The sequence below is a fragment of the Ranitomeya imitator genome, chromosome 6 (genome assembly GCF_032444005.1).
Source record: "Ranitomeya imitator isolate aRanImi1 chromosome 6, aRanImi1.pri, whole genome shotgun sequence".
NCBI lineage: Eukaryota > Metazoa > Chordata > Amphibia > Anura > Dendrobatidae > Ranitomeya > Ranitomeya imitator.
The window spans coordinates 549,628,565-549,648,745 of record NC_091287.1 but is presented as its reverse complement, the minus strand read 5'-3'; the positions used below and the strand labels follow the sequence as shown (position 1 = coordinate 549,648,745).

The window sequence follows — 20,181 nt, the reverse complement described above, 5'->3', positions numbered from 1 at the left end:
TTTAACTGTTCTGCCGGACCCAAACATCCAGGGGTCCGCCCATCTATACTGATGAGGTGTCTGGTTTTTTTTTTCTGGGGGAAAAAATGCTATTTTTTTCCAATAAAATGGTGAACGCGATTTCATCTTATTTCTGTTTTGCACCTACAGACTCAGACAAGGGTTATTACCTTTCCCCCACCAGTGGTGCTCTGGGAATTGCTGCACAGCCCCATTCAAGCAAATGCTTCATTTAAATGATGCGCAGGAACGCTGCGGTCCAAAGGGGGGTACACATACTCATGATTTTTAGGATTAGTGAGGGACCCATAGATCGGAGCTAGTGATGTTCTCTTTGCACCAATGACTTTTGTTACCGAAAGTAACAGCGATGAATAATCACAAATAAGACGTGCAGAACACCAAGCAGAAGATTAATGACTGCTAAACCACTTGCAAAACTTTCGCAGGTTCTAATAGGACTGAGCCCCCCAGAGACTTTCATTACAGACCGCGGCACCCGGCAAATTCATTACCAATGGAGAATCTGATGACTCGGCCCGGACCGTGCCAAGGGTGTACGAGAAAGCCAGAAACATCAGTGCAGAGTAACACTATAACAGACCATTGTACTCACATTGAACGTCAGGATCAGTGTTTCTAAAGGGACTGGAGGCTTCATAACGGCAGCAGAGAATATAGGTTCCTGGCGCACAACATTTGAGGCTCTTGGGCATCAATTACCAAATCTGGAACCATCATCTACCATTTGTCTTCATATGTAGCAGAAGGACCTGGAACGTCAGAGCACAAGGGCAGCTGCTACCACTGCGCCCCTATAGCTGCTCCCCTGTATCTGCACCCCTGTATCTGCACCCCTGTAGCTACGCCCCTATAGCTGCGCCCCTGTAGCTGCGCCCCTGTAGCTGCGCCCCTGTAGCTGCGCCCCTGTAGCTGCACCCCTGTAGCTGCGCCCCTATAGCTGCGCCCCTATAGCTGCACCTCTGTAGCTGCGCCCCTAATAGCTGCGCCCCTATAGCTGCACCCCTGTAGCTGCGCCCCTAATAGCTGCGCCCCTAATAGCTGCGCCCCTAATAGCTGCGCCCCTAATAGCTGCACCCCTATGACTGCGCCCCTATAGCTACACCCCTGTAGCTGCGCCCCTATAGCTGCGCCCCTGTAGCTGCGCCCCTATAGCTGCACCCCTAATAGCTGCGCCCCTATAACTGCGCCCCTAATAGCTGCACCCCTAATAGCTGCGCCCCTATAGCTGCACCCCTATGACTGCGCCCCTATAACTGCACCCCTGTAGCTGCGCCCCTATAGCTGCGCCCCTGTAGCTGCTCCCCTATAGCTGCACCCCTAATAGCTGCACCCCTAATAGCTGCGCCCCTATAGCTGCGCCCCTATAACTGCGCCCCTAATAGCTGCACCCCTAATAGCTGCGCCCCTATAGCTGCACCCCTATAGCTGCACCCCTATGACTGCGCCCCTAATAGCTGCACCCCTAATAGCTGCGCCCCTATAGCTGCACCCCTATGACTGCGCCCCTATAGCTGCACCCCTGTAGCTGCGCCCCTGTAGCTGCTCCCTATAGCTGCACCCCTAATAGCTGCACCCCTATAACTGCGCCACTAATAGCTGCACCCCTAATATCTGCACCCCTAATAGCTGCGCCCCTATAACTGCGCCCCTAATAGCTGCACCCCTAATAGCTGCACCCCTAATATCTGCGCCCCTATAGCTGCACCCCTTTGACTGCGCCCCTATAGCTGCACCCCTGTAGCTGCGCCCCTAATAGCAGCACCCCTGTAGCTGCGCCCCTGTAGCTGCGCCCCTGTAGCTGCGCCCCTATAGCTGCACCCCTATAGCTGCGCCCTTAATAGCTGAGCCCCTAATAGCTGCGCCCCTGTAGCTGCGCCCCTATAGTTGCGCCCCTAATAGCAGCACCCCTGTAGCTGCGCCCCTGTAGCTGCGCCCCTAATAGCTGCGCCCCTATAGCTGCACCCCTATAACTGCGCCCCTAATAGCTGCACCCCTAATATCTGCGCCCCTATAGCTGCACCCCTTTGACTGCGCCCCTATAGCTGCACCCCTGTAGCTGCGCCCCTAATAGCAGCACCCCTGTAGCTGCGCCCCTGTAGCTGCGCCCCTGTAGCTGCGGCCCTGTAGCTGCGCCCCTATAGCTGCACCCCTATAGCTGCGCCCTTAATAGCTGAGCCCCTAATAGCTGCGCCCCTGTAGCTGCGCCCCTATAGCTGCGCCCCTATAGCTGCGCCCCTAATAGCTGCGCCCCTGTAGCTGCGCCCCTAATAGCTGCGCCCCTGTAGCTGCGCCCCTGTAGCTGCGCCCCTGTAGCTGCACCCCTATAGCTGAGCCCCTAATAGCTGAGCCCCTAATAGCTGCGCCCCTGTAGCTGCGCCCCTGTAGCTGCACCCCTATAGCTGCACCCCTTTGACTGCGCCCCTATAGCTGCACCCCTGTAGCTGCGCCCCTAATAGCTGCGCCCCTGTAGCTGCGCCCCTAATAGCTGCGCCCCTGTAGCTGCGCCCCTGTAGCTGCACCCCTATAGCTGAGCCCCTAATAGCTGAGCCCCTAATAGCTGCGCCCCTGTAGCTGCGCCCCTATAGCTGCACCCCTTTGACTGCGCCCCTATAGCTGCACCCCTGTAGCTGCGCCCCTAATAGCAGCACCCCTGTAGCTGCGCCCCTGTAGCTGCGCCCCTATAGCTGCACCCCTATAGCTGCGCCCTTAATAGCTGAGCCCCTAATAGCTGCGCCCCTGTAGCTGCGCCCCTATAGCTGCGCCCCTAATAGCTGCGCCCCTGTAGCTGCGCCCCTAATAGCTGCGCCCCTGTAGCTGCGCCCCTGTAGCTGCGCCCCTGTAGCTGCACCCCTATAGCTGAGCCCCTAATAGCTGCGCCCCTGTAGCTGCGCCCCTAATAGCTGCGCCCCTGTAGCTGCGCCCCTGTAGCTGCGCCCCTGTAGCTGCACCCCTATAGCTGAGCCCCTAATAGCTGAGCCCCTAATAGCTGCGCCCCTGTAGCTGCGCCCCTGTAGCTGCGCCCCTAATAGCTGCGCCCCTCCTCGCTTACCCATGTCTATGTGTCACATAGTGCGTAATTTAGAGAGCGCTCGGTTATAATTCTTATCCTAAATTCTAGAAGGTTTTGCCATGAGAAGGGACTGGGCTGTAAGGAGGCCTACACTGAGTGTCTGCGACTACTCCATGTTGTTATAGTTGGGTGTCCCACTAGAACTATCCCTGGCCATATACCCCATATATGAGGTTAGGAAGAAAATGGCAAACTGTCATGCCGTTGCTGCCGCCGCCTCTCCCCACTGCAGCTCGCCGGGTGCGCGCGCGCGTCGCATTCAGCTCTGCGCGTGCGCACATCTGATTCCTCTGTTGGCGCTCTTTCCTGTCCTCTCCGTCATCCTGGAGGACTGTAACCCGGAAGTAGCTCCCATGCTGCTATGTAAACTGCTTCCTGCTGCTTCTCTGTGCCTGATGTTCATTTGTGTTTACAAGTGCTTCTGGCTACCTGTGGTCTCTGAGCGCTCCTAGCTCTCTGACTTTGGGTCTCCTCCGCCCTCTGCAGTGCCTGCCTGTTTCCTGTGTTCCTGCCTTGTTCCTTCAGTTCCTTTCCCTCTGCAGTGCCTGCCTGTTTCCTGTGTTCCTGCCTTGTTCCTTCAGTTCCTTTCCCTCTGCTGTGCCTGCCTGTTTCCTGTGTTCCTGCCTTGTTCCTTCAGTTCCTTTCCCTCTGCTGTGCCTGCCTGTTTCCTGTGTTCCTGCCTTGTTCCTTCAGTTCCTTTCCCTCTGCTGTGCCTGCCTGTTTCCTGTGTTCCTGCCTTGTTCCTTCAGTTCCTTTCCCTCTGCTGTGCCTGCCTGTTTCCTGTGTTCCTGCCTTGTTCCTTCAGTTCCTTTCCCTCTGCTGTGCCTGCCTGTTTCCTGTGTTCCTGCCTTGTTCCTTCAGTTCCTTTTCCTCTGCGGTACCTGCCCGGCTCCTATATCTTTTCCTTGCTCCCGTCAGCCTCGGTGTCTCCATATTGTCCTGCCAGCCTCCGTGCCTCCGTAGCGTTCCCATCTTCTCCCTTGTCTCAGTAGTTCCTCTCTGTGCCCTCTTTCCCTTTGTGCCTGCTGTGTTCCCATCTGTTCTCAGTCGACCCTCCAGCTTCCGTGGCGATAGTCCCTCACGGGCCTGCCCCTAACTCTCCCTGTATAGGGGGCGGTCCACCTGGTCAGCTCGTCCGAGAGGGGTTCGTCATCACGGTCCAGTGGGTCCACTCTCCGTTTTTCACTGTTTGAATCTACATGCTCTAATAGGACTGCACTCGGGTGACATCCAAGTGCAGCCAGATTCTTACAGCGTCACACAAACAATGGACCTTTTTGACTTTCGACCAATTCAGTTAGCGGTGGGGTGGGTGGTAGAGAGTAGTAAAATAAACATTGAAAATGGTTAGTTGTCTATATGTCGCGCTTCTCATCCATGTGCTGTACTACCTACCTAGCAGCCCCCTCCTCTGGCTGATTGACAGCGCAGCGGCCAGCATAGAGGAGCAAACGACCGGTAAAGAGCTTTACAATCATCTTAATGGTTTGGAGAGGTGTTAGATTCTGACAGGTTCCTATTGAAGGTTATGGAAAACTTCAACATGTAAAAAAAAATTTTTTACGGAATTTAGCGATTACTTTTAATTAATATAGTTGTACTTATTATCATTTTGCGATCTTCATTCATTTTCAGACCCCCTGATATGGTTTACATCCTGATCCAAGTTTCAGATTTTTCTCTGTTGTGAGTGTCCCTATCAGTAATATAGGCTGAATGTGAAGTGTGTGTGTGTCTACCAGAAGTATAGGTTGGATCTGAGGTCTTTGTGTCTCTCCTAGTAATATTAGCTGGATTTTAGGTCTGGGTGTCTCTCCCAGTAATATAGGCTGTATGTGAGATCTGTTTGTCTCATCCAGTAATAAAGGGTGAATGTGAGGTCTGTGTTTCTCTCTCTTAGTAATTTAGGCTGGGTATGAGGTCTGTGTATCTCCCCCTGTGATATTGGCTGGATGTGAGCTCTGTGTGTCTCTCCCAGTAACATAGGTTGGTTGTGAGGTCTGTGTGTCTCTCCCAGTAATATAGGCTGGATGTGAGGTCTGTGTCTCTCTCAGTAATATAGGATGGTTGTGAGGTCTGTGTCTTTCCCAGTAATATAGGCTGGATGTGAGGTTTGTGTATCTCCCAGTTATATAGGCTGCATGTGAGGTCAGTGTGTCTCTCCCAGTAAGGCCGGTTTCACACGTCAGTGGCTTCGGTACGTGAGGTGACAGTTTCCTCACGTACCGGAGACACTGACTCACGTAGACACATTAAAATCAATGTGTCTCTGCACATGTCAGCGTGTTTTCACAGACCGTGTGTCCGTTTGAAAAACACGGAGACATGTCAGTGTTACGGATCACACGGACCCATTAAAGTCAATGGGTCCGTGTAAAACACGTACTGCACACGGATGCTGTCCGTGTGCAGTCCATGTGCCGTGAAGGAGACAGCGCTTACAGTAAGCGCTGTCCCCCCAGCTTGTGGTGCTGAAGCCCCATTCATTTCTTCTCTCCAGCAGCGTTCGCTGGAGCGAAGGAATGAAGAATCAGGGTTTTTTTTATTTTTTTTCCGGTGTAAATAAAGTTCCTGGTAAACTCCCCCCTCCCTCCTCCTGTGCGCCCGCCTGCTGGCATTAAAATACTTACCCAGCTCCGTCGGCGCATCCTCTCAGCGTCGCAGCTCTTCCTGTATGAGCGGTCACGTGGTGCCGCACATTACTGTGATGAATATGCGGCACCACCTCCCATAGGGGTGGAGCCGCATATTCATCACTATAATAAGCGGCACCACGTGACCGTTCATATAGGAACAGCTGCGACGCTGAGAGGATGCGCCGAGGGAGCTGGGTAAATATTTTAATGCCAGCATGCGGGCGTACAGGAGGAGGGAGGGGGGAGATTACCGGGAACTTTATTTACACCGCATAAAAAAATAAAAAAAAACCTGATTTTTCATTCCTTCGCTCCAGCGAACGCTGCTGGAGAGAAGAAATTAATTCTGGATTCAGCACCCAAAGCAGGGGACAGCGCTTAACTGTAGCGCTGTCTCCTGCACGGTGCGTGTGGTACCCAGTCGGCACACGGCTGCCGCACGTGTCCCACACTGATGTGCCACGTGAGCACACGGACACGGATAACTCCGGTACCGGAATAATCTGGACGTGTGGGACAGGCTTAATATAGGCTGGATGTGGGCTCTTTGTGTCTCTCCCAGTAATATAGGCTGGATGTGAGGTCTGTGTGTCTCCCCCAGTAATATAAGTTGGATGTGAGGTCTGTGTCTCTCTCAGTAATATAGGCTGGATGTGAGCTCTGTGTGTCTCTCCAAGTAATATAGGTTGGATGTGAGGTCTGTGTCTTTCCCAGTAATATAGGCTGGATGTGAGGTCTGTGTCTTTCCCAGTAATATAGGCTGCATGTGAGCTCTGTGTCTCTCCCAGTAATAAAGGTTGGATGTGAGGTCTGTGTGTCTCTCCCAGTAATATAGGTTGGATGTGAGGTCTGTGTCTTTCCCAGTAATATAGGCTGGATGTGAGGTCTGTGTGTCTCTGCCAGTAATATAGGCTGGATGTGAGGTCTGTGTGTCTCTCCCAGTAATATAGGCTGTATGTGAGGTCTGTGTGTCTCTCCCAGTAATATAGACTGGATGTGAGGTCTGTCTATCCCTGTTATATAGGCTGCGTGTGAAGTCTGTGTCTTTCCAAGTAATACAGGCTGGATATGGGCTCTTTGTGTCTTTCCCTGTAATATAGGTTGGATGTGAGGTCTGTGTCTTTCCCAGTTATATAGGCAGGATGTGAGGTCTGTGTGTCTCTCCCAGTAATATAGACTGGATGTGAGCTCTGTGTCTCTCCAGTAATATAGGCTGGATGTAAGGTCTGTGTGTCTCCCAGTAATATAGGCTAAATGTGAGGTATGTGTCTCTCCCAGTAATATAGGTTGGATGTGAGGTCTGTGTGTCTCTCCCAGTAATATAGGTTGGATGTGAGGTCTGTGTGTCTTTCCCAGTAATATAGGCTGAATGTGAGGTCTGTGTGTCTTTCCCAGTAATATAGGCTGGATGTGAGGTCTGTGTGTCTCTCCCAGTAATATAGGCTGGATTTGAGGTCTGTGTGTCTCTCCCAGTAATATAGGCTGGATGTGAGGTCTGTGTCTCTCCCAGTAATATAGGCTGGATGTGAGGTCTGTGTCTTTCCCAGTAATATAGGCTGGATGTGAGCTCTGTGTGTCTCTCCCAGTAATATAGGCTGGATGTGAGGTCTGTGTCTCTCCCAGTAATATAGGCTGGATGTGAGCTCTGTGTGTCTCTCCCAGTATTATAGGCTGGATGTGAGGTCTGTGTGTCTCTTCCAGTAATATAGGCTGGATGTAAGGTCTGTGTGTCTCCCAGTAATATAGGCTAGGTGTGAGGTCTGTGTCTCTCCCAGTAATATAGGTTGGATGTGAGGTCTGTGTGTCTCTCCCAGTAATATAGGTTGGATGTGAGGTCTGTGTGTCTTTCCCAGTAATATAGGCTGGATGTGAGGTCTGTGTGTCTTTCCCAGTAATATAGGCTGGATGGTGAGGTCTGTGTGTCTCTCCCAGTAATATAGGCTGGATGTGAGTTCTGTGTGTCTCTCCCAGTAATATAGGCTGGATGTGATGTCTGTGTCTTTCCCAGTAATATAGGCTGGATGTGAGGTCTGTGTGTCTCTCCCAGTAATATAGGCTGGATTTGAGGTCTGTGTGTCTCTCCCAGTAATATAGGCTGGATGTGAGGTCTGTGTCTCTCCCAGTAATATAGGCTGGATGTGAGGTCTGTGTCTTTCCCAGTAATATAGGCTGGATGTGAGCTCTGTGTGTCTCTCCCAGTAATATACGCTGGATGTGAGGTCTGTGTCTCTCCCAGTAATATAGGCTGGATGTGAGCTCTGTGTGTCTCTCCCAGTATTATAGGCTGGATGTGAGGTCTGTGTGTCTCTTCCAGTAATATAGGCTGGATGTAAGGTCTGTTCGTCGCCCAGTAATATAGGCTAGGTGTGAGGTCTGTGTCTCTCCCAGTAATATAGGTTGGATGTGAGGTCTGTGTGTCTCTCCCAGTAATATAGGTTGGATGTGAGGTCTGTGTGTCTCTCCCAGTAATATAGGCTGGATGGTGAGGTCTGTGTGTCTCTCCCAGTAATATAGGCTGGATGTGAGGTCTGTGTGTCTTTCCCAGTAATATAGGCTGGATGTGAGCTCTGTGTGTCTCTCCCAGTAATATAGGCTGGGTTTGAGGTCTGTGTGTCTCTCCCAGTAATATAGGCTGGATGTGATGTCTGTGTCTTTCCCAGTAATATAGGCTGGATGTGAGCTCTGTGTGTCTCTCCCAGTAATATAGGCTGGATGTGATGTCTGTGTCTTTCCCAGTAGTATAGGCTGGATGTGAGCTCTGTGTGTCTCTCCCAGTAATATAGGCTGGATGTGAGGTCTGTGTCTCTCCCAGTAATATAGGCTGGATGGTGAGGTCTGTGTGTCTCTCCCAGTAATATAGGCTGGATGTGAGGTCTGTGTGTCTCTCAGTAATATAGGCTGGATGTGAGCTCTGTGTGTCTCTCCCAGTAATATAGGCTGGATGTGAGGTCTGTGTGTCTCTCCCAGTAATATAGGTTGGATGTGAGGTCTGTGTGTCTCCCAGTAATATAGGCTGGATGGTGAGGTCTGTGTGTCTCTCCCAGTAATATAGGCTGGATGTGAGTTCTGTGTGTCTTTTCCAGTAATATAGGCTGGATGTGAGGTCTGTGTGTCTTTCCCAGTAATATAGGCTGGATGTGAGGTCTGTGTGTCTCTCCCAGTAATATAGGTTGGATGTGAGGTCTGTGTGTCTCCCAGTAATATAGGCTGGATGGTGAGGTCTGTGTGTCTCTCCCAGTAATATAGGCTGGATGTGAGTTCTGTGTGTCTCTCCCAGTAATATAGGCTGGATGTGATGTCTGTGTCTTTCCCAGTAATATAGGCTGGATGTGAGGTCTGTGTGTCTCTCCCAGTAATATAGGCTGGATTTGAGGTCTGTGTGTCTCTCCCAGTAATATAGGCTGGATGTGAGGTCTGTGTCTCTCCCAGTAATATAGGCTGGATGTGAGGTCTGTGTCTTTCCCAGTAATATAGGCTGGATGTGAGCTCTGTGTGTCTCTCCCAGTAATATACGCTGGATGTGAGGTCTGTGTCTCTCCCAGTAATATAGGCTGGATGTGAGCTCTGTGTGTCTCTCCCAGTATTATAGGCTGGATGTGAGGTCTGTGTGTCTCTTCCAGTAATATAGGCTGGATGTAAGGTCTGTTCGTCGCCCAGTAATATAGGCTAGGTGTGAGGTCTGTGTCTCTCCCAGTAATATAGGTTGGATGTGAGGTCTGTGTGTCTCTCCCAGTAATATAGGTTGGATGTGAGGTCTGTGTGTCTCTCCCAGTAATATAGGCTGGATGGTGAGGTCTGTGTGTCTCTCCCAGTAATATAGGCTGGATGTGAGGTCTGTGTGTCTTTCCCAGTAATATAGGCTGGATGTGAGCTCTGTGTGTCTCTCCCAGTAATATAGGCTGGGTTTGAGGTCTGTGTGTCTCTCCCAGTAATATAGGCTGGATGTGATGTCTGTGTCTTTCCCAGTAATATAGGCTGGATGTGAGCTCTGTGTGTCTCTCCCAGTAATATAGGCTGGATGTGATGTCTGTGTCTTTCCCAGTAGTATAGGCTGGATGTGAGCTCTGTGTGTCTCTCCCAGTAATATAGGCTGGATGTGAGGTCTGTGTCTCTCCCAGTAATATAGGCTGGATGGTGAGGTCTGTGTGTCTCTCCCAGTAATATAGGCTGGATGTGAGGTCTGTGTGTCTCTCAGTAATATAGGCTGGATGTGAGCTCTGTGTGTCTCTCCCAGTAATATAGGCTGGATGTGAGGTCTGTGTGTCTCTCCCAGTAATATAGGTTGGATGTGAGGTCTGTGTGTCTCCCAGTAATATAGGCTGGATGGTGAGGTCTGTGTGTCTCTCCCAGTAATATAGGCTGGATGTGAGTTCTGTGTGTCTTTTCCAGTAATATAGGCTGGATGTGAGGTCTGTGTGTCTTTCCCAGTAATATAGGCTGGATGTGAGGTCTGTGTGTCTCTCCCAGTAATATAGGTTGGATGTGAGGTCTGTGTGTCTCCCAGTAATATAGGCTGGATGGTGAGGTCTGTGTGTCTCTCCCAGTAATATAGGCTGGATGTGAGTTCTGTGTGTCTCTCCCAGTAATATAGGCTGGATGTGAGATCTGGGTGTCTCTCCCAGTAATATAGGCTGGATGTGAGATCTGGGTGTCTCTCCCAGTAATATAGGCTGGATGTGAGGTCTGTGTGTCTCTCCCAGTAATATAGGTTGGATATTTCACTGCACCTGGAATTATTTTCCATTACACTATATGGTAAAATCAATGGTGCCACAAAAAAAACAAGCCCTCATACAGCTATAGTGTTGGGGGAAAAAAAAAAAATGGTTTCGGCTCTGGGAAGAAGGGGAGCGAAAAATGAAAGCGCGAGAATGTAAAATGTCAGTGTGGTGAAGGGGTTAAGCCTGGCTGTGCTCTGCACTAAACTCTTCATACAATCAGATAGAATCCGATACAAGGTTCCGCGTGTTTTTCTAGTGTTTGTCGTGCAGCGATTCTCCGGGGATCCATAATAAATGGCTCCGTCTCCTTTGTCTTCCCGCAGTTTGTAGACACAGAAGCTTTCAGGACGTTGGCGGTAAATAAACTCCGCTTTAACAAGCCACATTTAATCTCCGCTAACCTCCCGGGGAATATCTATTAGTGAAAAAGCGAATAATCTGCGCTCGTCGTCGTCCTTCCCTGGAGACCGCGAGTAAACAATGTTTGCAATACAAGTGATTTATTTAATTTTTTTTAACATTTTTATTGTATTTTTTGGCTACAAGTATGGATACCCGGGCGGCGGCTTTATCACCCCGCGGTCATCTACGTGTTTCGCCGTCTGCCGCTGAACTGATTCCGATCACATCTCCTCTTCCATTACACGGCGGCTATTTTTAGCTTTACAATCCGCCTCCTAATCTCTCCTGAATTTATTGAACGCCTTTTTTTTTTTTCCTCTCGTTCAGAATTGTTCCGCTGAGTGGACGGACTCGGAGAAAAAAAAAAGCGAAAGCCCTGCTGCATTATTCATGTCCTCGGCTCCGGCACGGTCTATTCTTAGCCACGACTGCATGTTACTGTCACCGCATTGCTGTCGTGTGATGTTACTTAGCAATTTCACCGCTCGCTGACTCGCGGCCGCGCCGGACGCCGCGGCTTTACAGGGCCGAACCCAACACCAGAAAGTGCATTTATTTCATTTATTTTCATACAATATCCGCCCCACGTCTCCGTCTATTATTATTGGTTATGGGGCGGTACGGTGGAGACATTTTTATTTTAGTTTTTCCTACCGGCGGAATCTATGGTGGAAAAAAAAATTGCGGCATCGTCTAGTTCCTTAAGTAAATCAGAGTATACTCGCCCAATTAAGTCTATGGGTCCCAAAACAATACGGATTCGGCACGTGCAGCTTCCGATTTTTACGCTTATTCTTAAATGTAAATGGTCTGATGAATTATTAATAGCGGATTGTGCACGGAGTGATGAGAAAATAATGGGCCGAGTTTTCTGGATGATTTTTTTTTATGTGAACCTGTCCTAAGGCTACGTACATAGCCACGGGCAACCCAGGCTAGGTGATCGGATGAGAAGAAAGACGCATGATGTAGAACTAATGGCCAGAAGGAAAGATGTTCTGCAGCAGCCAGTGTTTCATTCGGGGCCCCAGTATCTCACAGAAGTGATATAAATCCGCCCTTCCCTCCTCTCGAAGATGTTCTGCAGCAGCCAGTGTCTCATTCGGGGCCCCAGGATCTCACAGAAGTCATATAAATCCGCCCTTCCCTCCTCCCGAAGATGTTCTGCAGCAGCCAGTGTCTCATTCGGTGCCCCAGGATCTCACAGAAGTGATATAAATCCGCCCTTCCCTCCTCCCGAAGATGTTCTGCAGAAGCCAATGTCTCATTCGGGGCTCCAGTATCTCACAGAAGTGATATAAATCCGCCCTTCCCTCCTCCCGAAGATGTTCTGCAGCAGCCAGTGTCTCATTCGGGGCCCCAGGATCTCACAGAAGTGATATAAATCCGCCCTTCCCTCCTCCCGAAGATGTTCTGCAGCAGCCAGTGTCTCATTCGGGGCCCCAGAATCTCACAGAAGTGATATAAATCCGCCCTTCCCTCTTCCCGAAGATGTTCTGCAGCAGCCAGTGTCTCAATCGGGGCCCCAGAATCTCACAGAAGTGATATAAATCCGCCCTTCCCTCTTCCCGAAGATGTTCTGCAGCAGCCAGTGTCTCATTCGGGGCCCCAGGATCTCACAGAAGTGATATAAATCCACCCTTCCCTTATCCCGAAGATGTTCTGCAGCAGCCAGTGTCTCATTCGTGGCCCCAGGATCTCACAGAAGTGATATAAATCCACCCTTCCCTCCTCCCGAAGATGTTCTGCAGCAGCCAGTGTCTCATACAGCGCTCCAGTATTTCACAGATGTGACATAAATCTGCCCTTCCCTCTTCCCGAAGATGTTCTGCAGCAGTCAGTGTCTCATTCGTGGCCCCAGGATCTCACAGAAGTTATATAAATCCGCTCTTCCCTCCTCCCAAAAATGTTCTGCAGCAGCCAGTGTCTCAAACGGGGCCCCAGGATCTCACAGAAGTGACATAAATCTGCCCTTCCCTCCTCCAGAAGATGTTCTGCAGCAGCCATACTGTGCATTATATGGGAAAAAAATGTCTGTTCCACATTCCCAGACGCGGCATTAATGTCTGTAATTGGCGCTCGTCGGGTTTTTCTATTTTGGGTGGCATTTTGTGATCTTCTTTTTTCTGCCTGTGGCTGGGGCGAGCTGCGTTGCGGCGCTCAGGTTCCTTTCTGCTCGGCTACATCTATATAATCAGATATTCTCCACCCAGCGCAAATTACAGGGACACATGAGCGCAGATGGCTGCGGGGGGCTGCGCTGATGGATGCGGGGGGCTGCGCTGCTTTTTGCTGAGTTTCCAGCTAATTTCGATTCCCCATTACAGCTCTTTATTATAATGCAAAGCTCTCTGCGTAATGAGAGGCTGGAGACGGACGCACCGTCCTGCTGCTCCAATCACGGGCCCACCGCACCCGATGTGTTATGCTATAATGGATGTCACAGTGAGTCCCCAGCCAGTACTCCGTTACCTGTCCCCGGGTGCTCCGGGATCCATCATCACCTCTGTCGCCTTCATCATCACCATACTCATCAGTCTTGATAAATTCCCCCCAATGGGTAATTTATGGAGTATTCCGAAAGGATAAAAAAATTGGTACTTATATCTTCCAACTCGTTTTTGTTTATCTGCATCAGTGACCTCATCGAGCACGATCCTCCGTTCCCAATAGATGGTCACAGCTCACCTCCTCCTCCTGTACAATGACTGATAACACCTCTATATACAGTAGATAACACAGGATCCAACATTCGCAATAGGTGATGTCACAGCTCACCTCCTCCTCCTGTACAATGACTGATAACACCTCTATATACAGTAGATAACACAGGATCCACCATTCACAATAGGTGACATCACAGCTCACCTCCTCCTCCTCCTGTACAATGTCTGATAACACCTCTATATACAGTAGATAACACAGGATCCACCATTCACAATAGGTGACATCACAGCTCACCTCCTCCTTCTGTACAATGACTGATAACACCTCTATATACAGTAGATAACACAGGATCCACCATTCACAATAGGTGACATCACAGCTCACCTCCTCCTCCTCCTGTACAATGACTGATAACACCTCTATATACAGTAGATAACACAGGATCCACCATTCACAATAGGTGATGTCACAGCTCACCTCCTCCTCCTGTACAATGACTGATAACACCTCTATATACAGCAGATAACACAGGATCCACCATTCACAATAGGTGACATCACAGCTCACCTCCTCCTCCTCCTGTACAATGACTGATAACACCTCTATATACAGTAGATAACACAGGATCCACCATTCACAATAGGTGATGTCACAGCTCACCTCCTCCTCCTGTACAATGACTGATAACACCTCTATATACAGTAGATAACACAGGATCCACCATTCACAATAGGTGACATCACAGCTCACCTCCTCCTCCTCCTGTACAATGACTGATAACACCTGTAGGAATAAAGTTCAACTGACAAGATTAGCGGAACAGAAGTGTTTTACAAGATTGGAAACCTATAGCTGTGCTCTTGTACATTGGCCATACGTGGTATTGTAGCTCCGTCCCAATCTCAGTAATTAGGGTCGAGCTTCAACACCAGACTAATCAGTACTGATGAGAAGAGGTCTCCTGCGGTGGATATGACAGGTGACACATCGCAGGGCCATAGAAGAGTCCACATGGTGCAGAGCCGTCTGTGTGGTCAGGAGCCGGTGGTTCGGGATGTTTTTCATCGGAGCCTTCGCTTTGATAACAAATTGAGTTTTTGCTTGTATTGATATTTTAGAAACAAAGAAACAAGGACATTGATTTCCTCCTGATAAATGACCGAGTCAGTGACGCTCTCCGGCCGCCGAGCGGGAATAGCAAAGCGAAGCAAATTAATCCCAGCGGGAATTCCACATTCTCGGGTGTTTTATTTTCCAGTGGATTCCATTAGTCTTAATTAAGTGCAGGGGGAGTTATGTATGGGATCCATTACGAGTCGACATCGGGATTGAGGCCTCATGCTGGAGACTAATTTCTGGAATTGTCTCGTAAGTTAGGCTTCTTTCACACTTGCGTCGGTACGGGTCCGTCGCTAAGCGTTGGCGCGACGTACCAACACACGTTGTGAAAATTATGCACGACGTGGGCAGCGGATGCAGTTTTTCGACGCATCTGCTGCCCATTCTAAAGTCCCAGGGCGGAGTTCCGGCCACGCATGCGCGGTAGTTAATGGCGGATGCGACGTACGAAAAAAAGTTCCCTTGAACGTTTTTTCGTGAGGACGGTACGCCAAAACACAACGCATCCAGTGCACTATCGACACGACGTATGGCCATACGTCGCGAACCGTCGGCAATACAAATCTATGGGAAAAACACGCATCCAGCGGGCACATTTGCAGGATGCGGTTTTTTCCCCCAAAACGACGCATTGTGACGGAGGCCAAACGGCGCAAGTGTGAAAGTAGCGTTAGTTCTCTCGTAAGTTACCCGGCTCCATAACTTGTGACTTATGACAGCCGCAGACTTTTGTTTCCGATAACTGGAGGTGATCCATGACGTTTTTATAGTGTCAGAGGGTCGGTCGGCATTATCATACATGGTGTATTATGTTACATTTTATATACTGTTATATACCTAAATGATGAGCGAGTTAGAGTCTTGGCACCCTGAAGTTGTTTAAGAAAATTAAAATTATTGCAATTACACACTTTTTTTTAATTTTTATTTGCATGTATTGGAAAAACACAAAAAAGAGAAAAAAGGGCAAATTGGACAGCATTTTACACAAAAACCCCAAAATGGGCTGAACAAAATTGTTGGCGCCTTTCCAAAATGGTCTGTAAACAACTAGTGGTGGTCACACGTGCTCAGTGCTGCTCTCTTCACTGTCCATACTAGTGGTGGTCACACGTGCTCAGTGCCTCTCTATTCACTGTCCATACTAGTGGTGGTCCCACATGATCAGTACTTCTCTATTCGCTGTACATACTAGTGGTGGTCACACGTGCTCAGTGCCGCTCTCTTCACTGTCCATACTAGTGGTGGTCACACGTGCTCAGTGCCTCTCTATTCACTGTCCATACTAGTGGTGGTCACACATGATCAGTGCCGCTCTCTTCACTGTCCATACTAGTGGTGGTCACACGTGCTCAGTGCCTCTCTATTCACTGTCCATACAAGTAGTGGTCCCACATGATCAGTACTTCTCTATTCGCTGTACATACTAGTGGTGGTCACACGTGCTCAGTGCCGCTCTCTTCACTGTCCATACTAGTGGTGGTCACACGTGCTCAGTGCCTCTCTATTCACTGTCCATACAAGTAGTGGTCCCACATGATCAGTACTTCTCTATTCGCTGTACATACTAGTGGTGGTCACACGTGCTCAGTGCCGCTCTCTTCACTGTCCATACTAGTGGTGGTCACACATGATCAGTACTTCTCTATTCGCTGTACATACTAGTGGTGGTCACACGTGCTCAGTGCCGCTCTCTTCACTGTCCATACTAGTGGTGGTCACATGTGCTCAGTGCTGCTCTCTTCACTGTCTATACTAGTGGTGGTCACACGTGCTCAGTGCTGCTCTCTTCACTGTCTATACTAGTGGTGGTCACACGTGATCAGTGCCGCTCCCTTCACTGTCCATACTAGTGGTGGTCACACGTGCTCAGTGCCTCTCTATTCACTGTCCATACTAGTGGTGGTCACACGTGCTCAGTGCCTCTCTATTCACTGTCCATACTAGTGGTGGTCCCACGTGATCAGTGCCGCTCTCTTCACTGTCCATACTAGTGGTGGTCACACATGATCAGTGCCGCTCTCTTCACTGTCCATACTAGTGGTGGTCCCACGTGATCAGTGCCGCTCTCTTCACTGTCTATACTAGTGGTGGTCACATGTGCTCAGTGCTGCTCTCTTCTCTGTCCATACTAGTGGTGGTCACACGTGATCAGTGCCACTCTATTCACTGTCCATACTAGTGGTGGTCACACGTGATCAGTGCTGCTCCCTTCACTGTCCATACTAGTGGTGGTCACACGTGATCAGTGCCGCTCCCTTCACTGTCTATACTAGTGGTGGTCACACGTGATCAGTGCCGCTCTACTTACTGTTCATAATAGTGGTGGTCACACATGATCAGTACTGCACTCTTCACTGTCCATACTAGTGGTGGTCACTCGGGCTCAGTGCCTCTCTATTCACTGTCCATACTAGTGGTGGTCACACATGATCAGTACCTCTCTATTTACTGTCCATACTAGTGGTGGTCACACATGATCAGTAGCTCTCTATTCACTGTCCATACTAGTGGTGGTCACACATGATCAGTACCTCTCTATTCACTGTCCATACTAGTAGTGGTCACACATGATCAGTACCGCACTCTTCACTGTCCATACTAGTGGTGGTCACTCGGGCTCAGTGCCGCTCTCTTCACTGTCCATACTAGTGGTGGTCACACGTGATCAGTGCCTCTCTATTCACTGTCCATACTAGTGGTGGTCACACATGATCAGTACCTCTCTATTCACTGTCCATACTAGTGGTGGTCACACATGATCAGTACCGCACTCTTCACTGTCCATACTAGTGGTGGTCACTCGGGCTCAGTGCCTCTCTATTCACTGTCCATACTAGTGGTGGTCACACATGATCAGTAGCTCTCTATTCACTGTCCATACTAGTGGTGGTCACACATGATCAGTACCTCTCTATTCACTGTCCATACTAGTGGTGGTCACACATGATCAGTACCGCACTCTTCACTGTCCATACTAGTGGTGGTCACTCGGGCTCAGTGCCGCTCTCTTCACTGTCCATATTAGTGGTGGTCACACGTGATCAGTGCCTCTCTATTCACTGTCCATACTAGTGGTGGTCACACATGATCAGTACCTCTCTATTCACTGTCCATACTAGTGGTGGTCACACATGATCAGTACCGCACTCTTCACTGTCCATACTAGTGGTGGTCACTCGGGCTCAGTGCCTCTCTATTCACTGTCCATACTAGTGGTGGTCACACATGATCAGTACCTCTCTATTTACTGTCCATACTAGTGGTGGTCACATGATCAGTGCCGCACTCTTCACTGTCCATACTAGTGGTGGTCACGTGATCAGTGCCACTCCATTCACTGTCCATACTAGTAGCTGTAGCTCTATTCACACAGGGGACTTTGACTTTTTATCTTCAGTTTCAGAATAATTGGGGTCTCAGACGCCAGACCCCCAAGATCACACATTAACCAGAGAAGATCAGGCTTCACAAGGAAGGATTGTGTGGGCTTTTCCTTCCTGACCTCATGTAGTATTGTTTGATTCCCATTACATTATTTCCCTTTGATCATCAGTGACCTTAATCTATTGTTTATGTGATGAGCAGTCCTGTAGAAACCTCTTCCACAGTCACATTACTTTTACTATAAAGAATCCTTTCCGCTTTTGGAGATAAAACAATGAACATTCACTTCAGTTATTTTGTATGAAAATATGATGACTCAAAATGTAAGAATCGCACATGGCCCCAAAATACAAGGCAGCGATGCCCCCCGCCCTACGGCCAATTAATGGAAGGTGACGTTACTCTCTACCCTTCCCTCCACAGACCCTTGAAGGAGTTTTGAACTTCAAGTACTCGGGAGGATCGGGTCACGCCGAGGGTTACTACAGGAACATCTCCCTCGGCCTCCACGTGGACGTAGAGCCTTCCGTGTTCTTCACCCGTGTCAGCACACTCCCGGCAACCAGGTGAGGCTCGAGGCGTTCAGGTGTCCACGTTTGAGTTAAAGGGATCGTCCATTCTTTTGTTTATTATACGTCGTGTCACATTATATTGTTGTAGAAATGGCCCATGGTGGTCCTGAAAAATCAAAACCCCACAGATTTCAGGAATGTACTGTAAGAAGTGGCGTGGATGCCCATGGCTGCTGGGTGTAGGTGCCCACGGGCTGCTGCTAGGTGTCGGTGCCCGGTTGGCATTGTTGCTTTTGCCATCCTTCGCTAAGCCATTGGTTCTCACTTCCCTCTTTATCCCCCAGCACAAGACAATGTCATCTGCTCCTCGATGTCTTCAACTCCACAGAACACGAGCTCGCCATCAGCGCCAAAGACAACGAGGACCTGATCCTGCACGCCGGAGAATGCCAGCGGTAAGTGCTGGGCACGCCGTCCTCTGCGGATTACAGTGGTCCCTTATCGTCTTCACCTAATGGCGCCTGCTGCTTATTACTGTGCTGTCACTGGTCATAGAGGGCAGCGTGCTGTCACTGGTTATAGAGGGCAGCGTCCTGTCACTGGTTATAGAGGGCAGTGTCCTGTCACTGGTTATAGAGGGCAGCGTACTGTCACTGGTTATAGAGGGCAGTGTCCTGTCACTGGTTATAGAGGGCAGCGTGCTGTCACTGGTTATAGAGGGCAGCGTGCTGTCACTGGTTATAGAGGGCAGTGTGCTGTCACTGGTTATAGAGGGCAGTGTGCTGTCACTGGTTATAGAGGGCAGCGTGCTGTCACTGGTTATAGAGGGCAGCGTGCTGTCACTGGTTATAGAGGGCAGCGTCCTGTCACTGGTTATAGAGGGCAGTGTGCTGTCACTGGTTATAGAGGGCAGTGTCCTGTCACTGGTTATAGAGGGCAGTGTGCTGTCACTGGTTATAGAGGGCAGCGTCCTGTCACTGGTTATAGAGGGCAGTGTGCTGTCACTGGTTATAGAGGGCAGTGTCCTGTCACTGGTTATAGAGGGCAGTGTCCTGTCACTGGTTATAGAGGACAGTGTCCTGTCACTGGTTATAGAGGGCAGCGTCCTGTCACTGGTTATAGAGGGCAGTGTGCTGTCACTGGTTATAGAGGGCAGTGTCCTGTCACTGGTTATAGAGGGCAGTGTGCTGTCACTGGTTATAGAGGGCAGTGTCCTGTCACTGGTTATAGAGGGCAGTGTGCTGTCACTGGTTATAGAGGGCAGCGTGCTGTCACTGGTTATAGAGGGCAGCGTACTGTCACTGGTTATAGAGGGCAGCGTGCTGTCACTGGTTATAGAGGGCAGTGTGCTGTCACTGGTTATAGAGGGCAGTGTGCTGTAACTGGTTATAGAGGGCAGCGTCCTGTCACTGGTTATAGAGGGCAGCGTCCTGTCACTGGTTATAGAGGGCAGCGTACTGTCACTGGTTATAGAGGGCAGTGTGCTGTCACTGGTTATAGAGGGCAGTGTGCTGTCACTGGTTATAGAGGGCAGTGTGCTGTCACTGGTTATAGAGGGCAGTGTCCTGTCACTGGTTATAGAGGGCAGTGTCCTGTCACTGGTTATAGAGGGCAGTGTCCTGTCACTGGTTATAGAGGGCAGT

At 49.7% G+C, this 20,181-nt stretch overlaps 1 protein-coding gene across 1 annotated transcript in view; it reads left to right on the top strand.

Annotated features, from left to right (window-relative positions):
- TRAPPC9 (trafficking protein particle complex subunit 9) overlaps nucleotides 1-20,181 on the top strand; it is a 645,843-nt gene that overhangs the window by 258,442 nt on the left and 367,220 nt on the right. Inside the window, exons 18-19 of the mRNA XM_069731953.1 lie at nucleotides 18,450-18,592; nucleotides 18,883-18,993. Of these exons, the coding sequence (XP_069588054.1) occupies nucleotides 18,450-18,592; nucleotides 18,883-18,993 (254 nt within the window). The remainder of the gene's footprint in view (nucleotides 1-18,449; nucleotides 18,593-18,882; nucleotides 18,994-20,181) is intronic.